General features: G+C 55.9%; 2 protein-coding genes across 8 annotated transcripts; one reads left to right on the top strand and one right to left on the bottom strand.

Annotated features, from left to right (window-relative positions):
• Nucleotides 1-1,076: 1,076 nt before the first annotated feature.
• RND2 (Rho family GTPase 2) lies at nucleotides 1,077-7,363 on the bottom strand. Of its 7 annotated transcripts, none has more exons than XM_060395704.1 (7): nucleotides 6,849-7,363; nucleotides 5,492-5,604; nucleotides 5,116-5,288; nucleotides 3,835-3,922; nucleotides 2,920-3,029; nucleotides 2,103-2,237; nucleotides 1,077-1,908 (listed from the first exon to the last, which is right to left on the bottom strand). In XM_060395704.1, the coding sequence occupies exons 3-7, from the start codon at nucleotides 5,149-5,151 to the stop codon at nucleotides 1,642-1,644; spliced, it is 636 nt and encodes a 211-aa protein (XP_060251687.1). In that variant the 5' UTR covers nucleotides 5,152-5,288; nucleotides 5,492-5,604; nucleotides 6,849-7,363; the 3' UTR covers nucleotides 1,077-1,641. The 7 variants fall into 7 exon arrangements, with proteins under 7 accessions (XP_060251687.1, XP_012041533.1, XP_012041534.1 ...); XM_012186143.5 differs by having other exon boundaries at nucleotides 7,115-7,363; XM_012186144.5 differs by having other exon boundaries at nucleotides 7,310-7,363.
• Nucleotides 6,008-12,823, top strand: VAT1 (vesicle amine transport 1). The gene is made up of 6 exons (XM_027974468.2): nucleotides 6,008-6,470; nucleotides 9,378-9,585; nucleotides 9,979-10,149; nucleotides 10,255-10,344; nucleotides 10,885-11,126; nucleotides 11,290-12,823. The coding sequence occupies exons 1-6, from the start codon at nucleotides 6,057-6,059 to the stop codon at nucleotides 11,371-11,373; spliced, it is 1,209 nt and encodes a 402-aa protein (XP_027830269.1). The 5' UTR covers nucleotides 6,008-6,056; the 3' UTR covers nucleotides 11,374-12,823.
• Nucleotides 12,824-12,936: the final 113 nt, after the last annotated feature.

Raw genomic sequence — 12,936 nt, 5'->3', positions numbered from 1 at the left:
CCTGGCAAACTCCTCTTCAACCCTCAAGGACCTGGCTCAGAGGATGGGCTTCTGAGGCAGTAAGGAGCTCCCACACCTGAGGCACCATCACACCAGGGGTACCTCTCTTCCCCACTGGGCTGGCCTCCAGAGTATAGAGGCTAGTCCTTTCAGAATCCCAAGCCAGTGTCAGGCACACAGTTGGTGCTCAGTACACACTTGCTGAATGAATGAGGGAGGGAGGGGCTGTGAATTAGAAGCGGGGGATCCCAGCAGATGGGAGGGTAAGGTCTGTGTTCTCTCCCAGAAGTGTGTCTCAAGAATGGGCTGGGGCTGGGGGAGGGGAGAGCCATGGATGGTTCCTGGGGGAGAATGTCACCGAAAAGAGGCCAGTGGGATCAGAGCCAGGGAGGGAATACAGGACAATGTGAAACCAGACTCCGGAGAAAACAGACCAGCACTGTCTTTCTTGACTACAAGTACTCTGGCCAGTCCCTCCACTGGCTTTCCTTCTCTAGCCGAGGTTGAGGAGGTGTGACCCTCAACTCTCATCTTGTGCTCCCTCCAAAATCAAGTTGCTCAGGATGGAAAGATGGATTCAGCCCCTGCCCCAGCCACCAAGGAGATCCCAGAATCAAATGACTGTCCCCTTGGGAAACTTCACTCTGCATGGGGTCAGCTGGATGCAGAGGCTTTTAATGTCCTCCTACCCCAGAGCTCCCAGGGCACCAGCTGATTCCAAGTTGGGGCTGGAGATAGTGATCAAGGGTCCTGGACCACTTCAGCAGGTCCCCTCCCACATTAGCAGGGGGCCCCAGTTGGGCTGAGTAATGAATTGCACATTGCACTTTAAAACCCCCTAATGGCGTTAGGATTGTCTGGCTCATTAACTGAAATGAATAGTCCCAAGACACCTCTCTCTCCCACCTCTGGCTCCTAGAAGAACATTGCTGATCCAGCCCACAGCTTTTTCCTCTGCTCCATCTGCGGACATCGACAGGGAAGTTCTTCCTGAAGCCTAACTTTCCCTCCAGCTACTAGACACTGGTAGATGGTGATTGTTGTTTTTTAAGAAAGCAACAAAACTAAACCCACAGTCATTTTCCATGGACATGGGCTTTATTTGGACTCTACTGGGGGAAGGGAAGGAGGGAGCTAGGACTGGTGGGTAAAAGGGGACAGGGGGAGAGAGAGAGGCTTCTCAGTTTGCTTTTTAATTTAGTGCATGTTGCCTGGAGGTTAGGATGAGTGAGAACAGCTGTGGAAGTGAGAGGTGAGGAAGAAGGAAGGTCAGCGAGTGGACACTTTCCTTGGGGAAGAGTGCCAGGACCAGGATATGGAGACTGGAGGTGGGGAGGAAGGCACCCCTCATACACTGAGACTCAACCAAGGTCACTGCTTGCTGCTGGCTTCCCCAGACCCCTGGCCCCATCCCAGCCCGCAGCCCAGATGCCTGCTCTGCTAGTTCCCTCAACTTGCCTTGGACAGGAGCGGAATGAGGATGTGGGGAACAGTGGCACCCTTCTGCCTCCAACTCCCTTGTCAGGAAGAACTGTTCATTCACCCACCCTAAAGTCCCAAACAGAGTCAGGAGATCAGGAAGCCAGGACCAGCAGTGGGACAACTGTGCCCCAGGCCCCCCGCCTCCTCCCACAGGACCCCTCACATGAGGTTGCAGCTCTTGGCTCTATCCTTGTGTATCTCGCCCTCGTTTCCGTTCCCATTCCCATTCCCCCGGTCTGGCCGTCCTGCCAGCTGAGCAGATCGCTGTAGTCCCCGGCGTGAGTCAGTACGGCGCAGCTGCCTGTGGCCACGGCCAAGGGAGGCCACAGTGGCCACGTGGAAGACATCTCTGACGCTGCGCTCAGAGGACCGGGAAGAGCACTCTACATAGGACACAGCCCCCACCTGCTTGGCCAGCACAGTGCCCTGGAAGGATGGAGTGAGTGGAGAGGGTCATGGGACTTAGCCTGCGGTTCAGCAAGGGGCAAGGAAGCTGGGGCAGGGGGTTAAGGGATCAGGTCAGAGGCCAGGGCAAGGGATTAGCCAAATAGGGTGTTTTCAGAAAAGAGGCTGGGAGGGGCAGAGGTGAGAGGTCTTAGGTCACAGATCAAGAGGCCCACCTGCTCATGTGTAACAGGGATAAGCCTCTGCTTGGACAGCTCCCTCAGTGTGGCCAGGTCAGTCCGCATGTCCAGTTTACAGCCAACCAGCACAACCTTGGCATTGGGGCAAAACTCTTGAGTCTCCCCTTGCCACTATTTGGAGCAAGAAAACAAAGTTATGCAGGGGTAGGAGGAGGCACAACATGTAGGAACCACCCCCCTGGCTCACAGCACGCTGGAATCATGCACCCCTCTAGTCTCTCCCATGTAATTAAGCAAGCAGGTGACACTGGTGGGCTTGGGCTGAAAAGCATGCAGAGCTGTGGGAGAAGGGAAAGAAGGAGAAGGCAAGGGTGGGGGCCATGCAGGGTCGGCTAGCTTGGAATCTTCCCATTCCCACTCGCTTTCCCAAATTTGTTCCTGGGAACAGACCAATCCCACCCTCTCTTCCCACAACTGCAACTGAGAACTGGGGCTGCCTTAGCCGACTTCTGTCCATTCACCAAGGGCTTTTCTCATGGAAATAGGGGCCTGCAGAGGACACCACAGGGGCTTTCCTGAGCTCTAGCAGCAGCATTCCCATCTCCTCCATCCCGGGGCTCCCACATCCAAGGACAAGTAATCCCTTGAGTACTTCTCCCTGTTGTCCCCCTTGTCCCCCAGGTGCTATATCCAGCTCTAGGACTGACTTCCAGGAAGTCAGGGAGGATGAGAAAAGTTGAGGGTGTCACACACTTTCTCCCTAATGGCCATGCTCAGCTTTAACTCCCTCCTCCTGTCCCATGTGTTTCCCTGTCCCCCTCAGTCTAGCTGTCCTGCTTCCCCAGACTCCCACCTTCTTGAGGACACTGTCCAGTGTTTCCGGTCGGCTAATGTCGAAGCAGATGAGCACAGCGTCCGAGTCAGGATAGGCCAGAGGCCGGACGTTATCATAGTAAGAGGAACCTGAGAGAAGACAGTGAGGGAGGGGACAGACGAGGGTCCTGAGAGTGAGGAAAGCCTGGAAGGGAATGGGAGACCTTAGCAATCCTGGTGGTTAAGGCATGCTGAGCAGAGAATGGGAAAGAGCAGGTATTAGTCCCCATCAAGGAGTCTGTTTCTCCAAGGAGAGCAGACAGAAGGGAGGTTAGGGGGCAGAAATAAGCTTTTCACTTCCCTAGGGGGTTCTCTAAAAGTAATCATTCTTAATCTCTTCTGGGTCTTTGAGAAGCTCATGAAATCATTTAACATTCTCACAAAATTTTGCATGTGCTTTCTGGGCTTTGACAGACATCTTCTATAGCTCTCCAGGGTAGCCAAGCAAAAATTTAAAACAAAACAAAACACCCTCCCTTTTTGGAGATGAATGGGCAGGGGCAGAGCTCTTTCACTCTCCTCCTGGGAACTGATCTTGGATTTCTACAGTTCAGTCTAGAGAAGCAGTTTCCTGCTGTACCCCCTCACCCCAAGAAATTCTAAATGTCTTTTCTAAACCCAGCCTTATTTCCTAAGAAATATGTTCCAAAATAAAAGTCATTCCTTCCCAACTTTCCCAGGTATGCAGAATCCAGCTGAGAGGACAGGCTTTCTCCTTCAGGTCAAGGTGTCTGAAAGCTCTGCCTCAGTTTCCCTGGCTTTAAGCAGAATATTGATTTTCCTTCCTCCTAGAATTGGATGGACGGGCTGGGTTGAACGAGAGCCTAAGGATCTAGTCCAGGGAGGGATTACTGGGAGGCCTGGAAGTCAGGGTGACCCCGAGGGACTTGGCTACCTGAAGTGTCCCACATGTTGAGCTCAATGCGGCGCTTGTCGATCTCAAAGCTCGCGGTGTAGTTCTCAAACACGGTGGGGACATAACTCTGCAGACACGAATGGGTCAAGATGAGATCCTCCAGTCCTCAACCCAGACAAATGCACTCCTAATTCCCACATCCCATGTAGCCCAGCCCCAGGACCCAAGTTGGCCCGGTGTTGGGCAAAGGGGAGATCCCGGGAGCGGCTGCCTCAGCGGAATTTCTGCCAGGCTCCCGGACCCCACTCTCGGTCCTTTCAGGCCCTAATTCTTCCTCTTTCCAATGCCTAAGACCACCCCCCTCGACATTTCCCTGGCGCCCCCTCCGGGATCCTCTGGTTCTTCCAAGCCCCATTCATCTCACCCTGTTCCCCAATTCCTCCCACCCCAAACCTCTGCAGTCTTTCCAGAAACCCTAACGCCTTCCCCAGTCCTCCAAACCCCTCTCTTGGATCCCTGGTTACCCCAGCACCCATTTCTGTCCGTCCCCCAGGCCCCAGTCACCCAACGCCCCGGCCCCAGCGCCCCCCTCCCAAGACGCCGGTTCCTCACCCCGGGGTAGGCGTCCTTGGCGAACACCTGCAGCAGCGCCGTCTTGCCGCACTCCGCGTCCCCCACCACCACGATCTTGCAGCGGCCGCTCTGCCCCTCCATAGTCCCGGCTACGCGCCGGCCCCCCGCGCAGCCCCCCTCCCGCGCTCCGCTGCCGCCTCCCCCGCCGCTGCAGCTGCAGCCGCTCGGGCCGCCGACACCGGCATCTCTCGGGCCCGCGCCGAGCCCCCGCCCGGGGCCGCGGCCCCCCCCTCCGCCCCGCCCCCAACCCGGCGGCCGCGCCCCCGGCCCCGCCTCCCACCCTCGCTGCCGGGGGGCGGGGCCCAGAGCAGAGGGGCGGGGCCCGGGGCCCAGGAACAGGGTTCTGGCGCGCGGAGTGATAGGTCCCCTGCAGATTTGGGGCCGCTGAGCGGGGTGGTTTGACTGACTTCACTTCCTCCCGCCTAGGATTGGGGCGGAGTTCGGGGAAAGTTCTGAGAGGTAGGGTGGGAGCTGCACACTCATGAGGCTTGGGCCTTCTGCGTGCCCACGCGTGAACGTCGGTGTGTTACTGAGGACACGCGCAGGGGCACCCATCCACTTTCTGAACTGAAGGGGGCGCGAGAAGGTGGGGGGGGAAAGGAGTCTTTTTGGTTTAGTGTCTCTCCTCCACTCTCGTCCCGTCAGGGAGTCTTGAGGATATGTAGGAAAGAACTCCAACACACCTACCAGGACAATGGTGACGTCATGGCTTTCCGTTTCCATGGCAACGGCCTGTCGGTTCTGGGGCTGCAGTGAGCGGTTAAGACCGCGGGCCCGGACTAGCAGGAAAGCATGGACTGAGTTTCTCCAGCCAAGCGCAGGGTGGAAGGTTTTGGGGAAGCTGCGTCCTCTGGTGGATGCTTCGCGGAGAAGAGAGAAAGAAGAGGAAGACAGAACTGCCCAGGGTGACAGCCCTGCTGGAACCAGAGACAAACTCTAAAATCATTTCAGGCTTGATTCGGAGCCTAACATTAATCAAACCTGTTTTGCATGTGTCTGGCATCTTTTACCTTTCAAAAGCGCTTCTTTAAATAGAGGATACTCAATTTAATTGTATCTTTACCTTGTAAGGAAAACTGGAACAAGCAACATCATTTCCATTTTACGCAAGGAACAATTGAGGCACAGAGCTTTAACAAAGATAGATGGCTCGGTCACCCTGCTCCAGCTTGGCCACTGCAAGAACACAAAGAGTGGATCACATATGGGTAGTGTCAGAGCCTGAGGACCAGCTGGGTCGAGTTCCGCTCCACAGGTGGCTGGCTCCCCGCATCTGACGTAAGCTCAGTGTTAGGTAAAAAGACCAGGTTTTGGGATCGTCCTTCAGACTGTCCCTCAGTATATTTTAAAACTTATTTGTCATGAATACATAAATTAATTCGCAGTCTTCCTGATCCCGAGTGATCTCGCATGAGTCCGTACTCATAAGCTCCTCTCCCCTTCTCGCGCTCCCGCCGCACCTGCCGGGTGGCCCTGGCCCTTTAAGTCGGCGCACGAGGCCCCGCCCCCGTCTCGGCGCCCCACCCCGCCCGCTCAGAGTCCGCAGCCTGCGCTAGTCCTGACGCGCCCCGCCTTCCCCAGCGGTGCACTCTCCGTCCAGCTGTGCGCCCACGTCGGGAATCTCAGCCATGTCCGCCGAGAGAGAGGTAGCCGAGGCGGCCACCGCGGTGGCGGCGGCCGAGGCAGGGGCTGGAGAAGATGCCTCTTCGCAGCCCCCGAAGACGGAGGCAGCCGGCGACACTCAGCCGTCTGCGGCCTCCGAGGGGCCCGCCGCCCCTTCGCCGCCGCCGCCGCTGCTGCGCTGTTTGGTGCTCACGGGCTTCGGCGGCTACGACAAGGTGAAGCTGCAGACCCGGCCGGCCGCGCCCCCAGCCCCGGGGACGGGCCAGCTGACTCTGCGCGTCAAGGCCTGCGGGCTCAACTTCGCTGACCTTATGGCCCGGCAGGGGCTGTACGATCGGCTCCCGCCGCTGCCCGTCACTCCAGGCATGGAGGGCGCGGGCGTGGTGATCGCTGTGGGCGAGGGCGTAAACGACCGCAAGGTGAGCGGGGCAGGGCGGGGAGAGGCTGCGCAGGCTACCGGGCAGTGGGGCACGATTGGGCGGGCGCCGGGGGTGTGGCAGAACTGGGGGAAACTGGCACGAACCCGGGTAGACGGGGTAGGAAGAGCACAGGACAGGAGACTGTGCTCTGAGGTTCCTGGAGAACTGGACTTATACTGGGGAGTGGGGGTTGAGATGGAACCCTTGCCCGCTCCCTAAACGTTTTAATCGTGGCCGCCGCCCAGAAGCCGCGGTGGTGCTGGGTGGGTGGGAAAACAATAAGGAGCCTATGCGCATGCGCTCAGTGAGCTTCCCGGCCGCCGCCCCCCCCGCCCCCCGCGCCCCCAACTCCCACCACCCACGAAACCTATTCGGTACCCTTGCCCCCTGAACTCTCCGCGGGTAATTGTCGTCTGTGACTCTGAGTGACGGTGGGGGGGGGCCTTTCCCCCCACCCCTGCCGAGGAAGCTTGAAGAGCTCTGTAGTCGGAGTTGGGCGGGGGCTCGGGGCCGTGCCAGAGCGCTAGTCACATGCTGCCCCGTGATCTGTGGGGGTGTGAGGCTGCCCCTCCCAGACCCCGGCCGGGGAGACAGGCACGCCCATCATGGAGGAGAGGGAGTCCGCCACCCGCTTCCCCACATACCGGCCTTCCACTGATCGTGGGGGTAGGGGTAGGAGTGGAGACTGCTTTGGGGGGGCGGGAGGCGAGATTGGGTGTCTGGATCTTTGTCTTGGGCTCTCTGTCTCCCGTGACTGCAATATCTTCTCCGCCCGTGACTCAGCCAAGCGGACCACGACCCCAGGGGCGCCGCCCTTGGGAACTTGGGGCAGAACCCACCTCTACCTTCCTCGGAGGGGACCTTCGCCTCAGAAACCGGGCCGGTGCCCATTTGGACCGGGGAAGGGGGTGGGGGTGTGGCACCGTGAGCAGGTTGGCCCAGCTCTGCCGGTCTGTGTCTCCTTGTTGTTTATCATTAATCTTGGCCAAAACCCCAGACACCGAATAGATCCAAATGATCAACTCTTTGAGAGACCTGGGGTAATAAGGCCTTTGCATGTCGTTTGTTGAGGGGTTTTCTTTTCAAATCAGGCCCCTGCTTGAGAGACTCACCAAAGGCAGACTTCATCTTGCCAGACCTATGGGCCCCAGATCCCAGAGCTGAAAATTTTGGATTTATTGTACAAGCATACATCGCCTTCCTCCTTAAAGGGCTTCTCCCTGGATTCAGCTTCCACTCCACCCTTTCCCCTGACTTCTAACTAATCCTACTCTGAGAAGGTGCTAAGAGGAATTTTTTTTTTTTTTTTGATGGGGGTAGTTTTAGTTCATGTTACTGCTCAAGGCCAACTACCTAACCCCTTCTCCCCACACTTTCCACTTTGAAAATACAGGATATCCTGTCCAGAGTAAGAATCTGATGTAAGAGGCTGAATTCTGAGGGGAGAGCCCTTCCTCGCTTCTGATATCTGATCTGGGAGGGGTCCTGGGCTGAGGGATGAACATTAGCCTTGGTGAGTGGATCTTGTTCTGGACCAAATCTGGGACTGGCCACCACCTAGACTGACCAGTACACTTTTCCCAGCTGTCGATGGTTATTTCTGAGTCCGCTAGTCCTGAGTCCTGGGGAGGCCATTTCCCAGACCTCATCAGGCCGGTGCTTGTGAAGAAAGATGCTAGTCTGCCCTCTGTACTCCTCCTCAGTGGAGTGTGGGGGTTTGAGGACATGAAAAAAGGGTATGTGTGGGTGTCCCATCCCCCTACCCCATGGATCTCAAGTCTGGTTACTATGCCGAATTCCCATCATTCCTGGCAGGATCCAAGACAGACTCAGATTGTCCTGGAACAGATCCCACACCTCCCTCTCCACGCTCCTCAGAGAACCATGAGAGGCTTTCCTCCGCAGACTGCCCCTTTCCCCTGTCCTCCCCTGGACCCTGGTTGTTAAACTGGAGGGGAAGCTCCTGTTTTCTTTGCTCCCTTTCCCTCCTGCTAGGAGGCTCTTGTGCATTGGCTGAGGGCCTGGGGAAGGAGAAGAGCGATGTCTTTTCCTGATAGATGGGATGGTGTGGGTGGCTCTCCTTGTCCACTGCTCCTTTCCCCAGTCACTGGGTGAAGGTTCCTTCTGAGCCCTGGGTGCTACTCAGAGATCTTTACTTGCACTTCCATATGGCCCTTAGCACATACTGCCCTATTCCTTCAGTTTTAAGATTGGTGACTGCCTCTCCTTGCTTCTGGTATTGTCATCATCATCGTCATGATTATTGGCTAGCACTACCAAGTTCTTATTGTGTGCCAGATATTAGGCTTAAAAATCACTGAATGATATATATATATTTTTTTGCCACTTAATCCTCATTAACTGCCCTGTTTTACAGATAGGAAACCTGGGGCGCAAAAAGGTTAGACAGTGTTTATTTGCCCCAGATCATACTGTCAGCAAACAATGGAGCCATTTTCTTTTTTATAGCCAGAGCAGTTTGATGTCTTCACCAGTATTTTGCCTCAACTATATGCTTCTTACACAATAGTAAAGTGTAAGATTTGTAAGTGGAGATAAGGCTAGTATCTTCCTCAGGGAGCTGACATGAGTTTTAAGTGTTTATATATAGTGATTACAATAGGCCCTGACCCTTGGTAAACAGTCAGTAAAGATACATTGTTATTGTTTTTGATGATATTATTACTGTTATTGTTACAACCATTATTCTGAGCCCTGCTGCTGCTTGTACTATTCATTGCCAAGAAGAGGGCCTTGTGCACAGTGGAATGTCGTAAATTACTAACAGGTGAATGAATGAGTGAATGAATGATGCTCTTTATTTATTTAAATTATAGTTGACATACAATGTTGTGTTAGTTTCTGGTATACAGCAAAGTGATTCAGTCTCTTTTTCCATTCTTCAAGATAGGGGACCGAGTGATGGTGTTGATCCGGTCAGGCATGTGGCAGGAGGAGGTGACTGTGCCTTCGGCCCAGACATTCCTGATGCCTGAGGCCATGACTTTTGAAGAAGCTGCTGCCTTGCTGGTCAATTATATCACAGCCTACATGGTCCTCTTCGACTTTGGCAACCTACGGCCTGGCCACAGCGTCTTGGTACACATGGCTGCAGGTGACAGGCACCCTCCATTTATCCGCTTCCCTTATCCCACTCAGATTTCCTTCCAGGCCCCTTCCCTGCTGCATGTCTGGACTGTTGTCATGGCAACACTGGCTGCCTCGGCCTATGGTGCCTAGAGGCCTCTGCAGTGTTGTTGCCATGGTAACATTCAGGCACCAGGTCCAACCTGGTGTGCTATCCATAGCAACATGCCCCCGCCCAGCACCCCCTCCTTGCCAGTCACTCTCCCCTCAGTTGTCAGTCTTGGAAATTAGACATGGGATGATGGAAGAAAGCCTCAGGATGAACCTAGGCAAAATGATGAGCTGGATCCTTGAGAGGTGGGAATGGGGAGTGGTGGCTAGGCGACCCATATCCCCTCCTTATGAAAGTGTCTTGCTTCAGGGGGTGTGGGTATGGCTGCCTTGCAGCTGTGCCGAACAGTGGAGAATGTGACCGTGTTCGGAACAGCCTCAGCCAGCAAGCACGAGGTGCTGAAGGAGAACGGAGTCACACACCCCATCGATTACCACACGACTGACTACGTGGATGAGATCAAGAAGATCTCCCCCAAAGGTCTCAGGGAATGGAAAGGGCTCGGGTGGCATAGGACTAGGGAGGGGGGGCATCTCTAGGTCTGTGGCTCCTAATGCTGTTCTTGGGCCTCCTACTCTGTGACAGGTGTGGACATTGTCATGGACCCTCTGGGTGGGTCAGATACTGCCAAGGGCTACAACCTCCTCAAACCCATGGGCAAAGTAGTCACTTATGGTAAGTGAATGGGCCAGAGATGAAGGGGGAGTTTGTGGAAGCATTGTGGGTCTGAGGGGTGGGATATTTGGGGCCCAGGGCTTTTGAAGGCAGAAGGTGTGGAGACTCTGGTGCTCTGAGAAAGCATTGCTGTTAGGATGGTCCTGGTTATTGCATTCAGGTTGCTGCCTCCTGGGTATACCTACTGTCCTTCTCTTTCATGAGTCATAGCAAAATCAGTGTTCTGTGGTTTTGTTTGGGGATTATTCCTGATACAATATCAACCTGTCTGCTTTCCCCTGTCCTACTTCCTGGGCTTCTTGGGCCAGCTGCATTTTCATTTAAAAAACTACTTCACACCCAAAATAAGTAAGTAAAGCTCAGAGCAGTCTTTGAGTCGGTTGGGCCAGGTAGCCAGCAGGTGGTAGAAGGTTCTCCTGGCACTCCTGGTGCAGGCATGGATAATTGTAAGGGGCCCGCAGTGGGCAGATGAGCATGAATCCAGACACGCTGGGATGTGCCTGGCCCCTGGATGCACAGCTGTGTGTCTTTATGCCTCAGGAATGGCCAACTTGCTGACGGGCCCCAAGCGGAACCTGATGGCCCTGGCGCGCACGTGGTGGAATCAGTTCAGTGTGACGGCTCTGCAGCTGCTGCCGGCCAACCGAGCCGTGTGTGGCTTCCACCTGGGCTACCTGGAGGGCGAGGTGGAGCTGGTCAGCGGTGTGGTGACCCGCCTCCTTGCTCTATATAACCAGGGCCACATCAAGCCCCGTATTGACTCTGTGTGGCCCTTTGAGAAGGTGAGTGTGGTGGCTCTGCACGGAGGGCCTGGGTAGGACACCCAGGAAGGCTTGGGGGTCCCCAGAGGAGGAGTCCAGGGAGGAGGGGGAGGGCTGACCCCTTTAGGCTGGCTCTTAGAAGAGCCGGATGGTGCTGAAAGCAGAGTCTTGTCTTCCTCTCCAGGTGGCGGATGCCATGAAGCAGATGCAGGAGAAGAAGAATGTGGGCAAAGTCCTCCTAGTGCCTGGGCCGGAGAAGGAGAACTAGGCTGGGGGCTAGGCAGCCCTCGGGGCCCGGGAAAGAGGGAAGTTAGGAAGCCGTGTGCTGTTGGCCACCAGACCCTCACTGTTCGGTCCATCCTCCGTCGCCGCACGTTGCCCTCTCTCCCCGCAAGGCCCCCGTGGCGATGGCCTCTTTCGTGCCCTGTTCTTTTTCTTTAGTCAGGGCTTCCCCCTCCCGCCTTCCTGCCCTCTGAAGAGGTTGGGAAGTGACCACTTGGATGTCTGGGCCCTGCCAAGGGGACAGGGAGGGTCAGAGGGAGGCCAGCTGCTTCCTGCCCCCACCCTTTCCCCAGGCCCACTGTGCTGCTTTTGTGCCAAGATTAAGGTTAGCCAGTCCCTTCCTGTCTTGTTCTGTGTGCTTCCGCCTACCCGTCATCACCCGCCATGCCCCTGCCCCACACCTCCCCAAAGAATTGAAATGTCAGCTCAGGATATGGGGCCAATCTATGTAAATCCAGCATGTCCCTGTGTTGCCTAGTGTCCCTTCAACCCGGGCCAGCCAGCGCCCCCCTTGTCGCAAGGCCTCGTCCTGTCGCCAGCTTCTCGAGCACAATCGGGCTTTTCCCACCTCCAGGTGTTCTGACCCTCTCAACCAGAGGTGCCTCTTCCAACTGGGGCGGGAGTCAGATCTGCCCCTCTCCGTGGGAGGGACGTGGAGCCCCCTCAGCCCTTCACTGAGTTCTCTGGATTTGCTCTCAGTGCCTTAGCAAAGGAAACCTTGCTTGTGTATGTGGGGGTCCCTGCCTCACACCTCCTCCCCCCGCCGTCCTCCCCAGTGCCTTCCTTGTTCTGCTGGAGCTGGGGTTTCGCTGCTCCCCAGTCCCACAACACTGCCAAAAATCTGTGTGTGTGCCAGTGGGTGGGGGGCCAGCCCCTAGCCTCCTGGGGCCTGGGGCCTGTCCTGTCTCTGGGGCCGTCGTTTCTCTGTGGTGGTGGAGGAGAAAGAGGCGGGGGAGCTTTCCCAACCTTGCAGCTAAGTGTGGCATTTACCAGCCAGAGCTCTGAGAGACGATGCCATCTGTGTCTTGTTCTGGGACCAATGTAAAAATCAAAGCACATTCCCCCTGTCGTCAAGGGAGGCCCACTGCCTCCTCAGAGCAGGGAGGCAGCTTTTTAGTCAGCCCCAGACTTTGTTTACGTGGGTAAGGAGATAGAATAGGGGTTCAAAGTGGGGTGGTTTAGGACCTGGGCCACTGGAACCAAAGTGGGGACTTCCTGGGGCAGGGGGTACAGTAGCTCCCTCTGCCCTGGGATCTGGGAAAAGGGAGGGTTATTGCCCGAGCCATTGCCAATGGGAGGTGAGGGGGAGGGGCTCAGCCTCTTCATCATCTGAATGAGGCCGAATAACATGTGAAGTGCGATTGTTTTCGCTTGTGTGTACCCACCCCATTACCGAAGCTGCCTTTGTGTTTGTGTCAATAAAACGCCAAACCCTGCGTCCTGGATCCTGCCTCTGATAGTGAAGGGGAAGGTGAGCTTGTGGAAGGCCAGCACAGCTAGCGGAAGGCTGGGGTTTCCCCCTCCCCCAGCCTCCTTCTATGCCCCGATC

This window comes from Ovis aries, chromosome 11 (assembly GCF_016772045.2).
Source record: "Ovis aries strain OAR_USU_Benz2616 breed Rambouillet chromosome 11, ARS-UI_Ramb_v3.0, whole genome shotgun sequence".
Classification (NCBI taxonomy): Eukaryota; Metazoa; Chordata; class Mammalia; order Artiodactyla; family Bovidae; genus Ovis; species Ovis aries.
Note: the sequence above shows the minus strand (reverse complement) of the source record. Positions and strands in the feature narration are given on the sequence as shown.

Excerpts from the sequence above, each read along its gene's own strand:
- RND2 (XM_004012956.5), bottom strand. The coding sequence starts at position 4,509 with ATGGAGGGGCAGAGCGGCCGCTGCAAGATCGTGGTGGTGGGGGACGCG. Across the intron at positions 3,030-3,834 it reads CAACATGTGGGACACTTCAG|GTTCCTCTTACTATGATAAC; the intron begins GTAGCCAAGTCC and ends GTCTTCTCTCAG. Across the intron at positions 1,909-2,102 it reads TCCCTGTTACACATGAGCAG|GGCACTGTGCTGGCCAAGCA; the intron begins GTGGGCCTCTTG and ends CCATCCTTCCAG.
- VAT1 (XM_027974468.2), top strand. The coding sequence starts at position 6,057 with ATGTCCGCCGAGAGAGAGGTAGCCGAGGCGGCCACCGCGGTGGCGGCG. Across the intron at positions 9,586-9,978 it reads CTTGGTACACATGGCTGCAG|GGGGTGTGGGTATGGCTGCC; the intron begins GTGACAGGCACC and ends GTCTTGCTTCAG. Across the intron at positions 10,345-10,884 it reads GGGCAAAGTAGTCACTTATG|GAATGGCCAACTTGCTGACG; the intron begins GTAAGTGAATGG and ends TTTATGCCTCAG.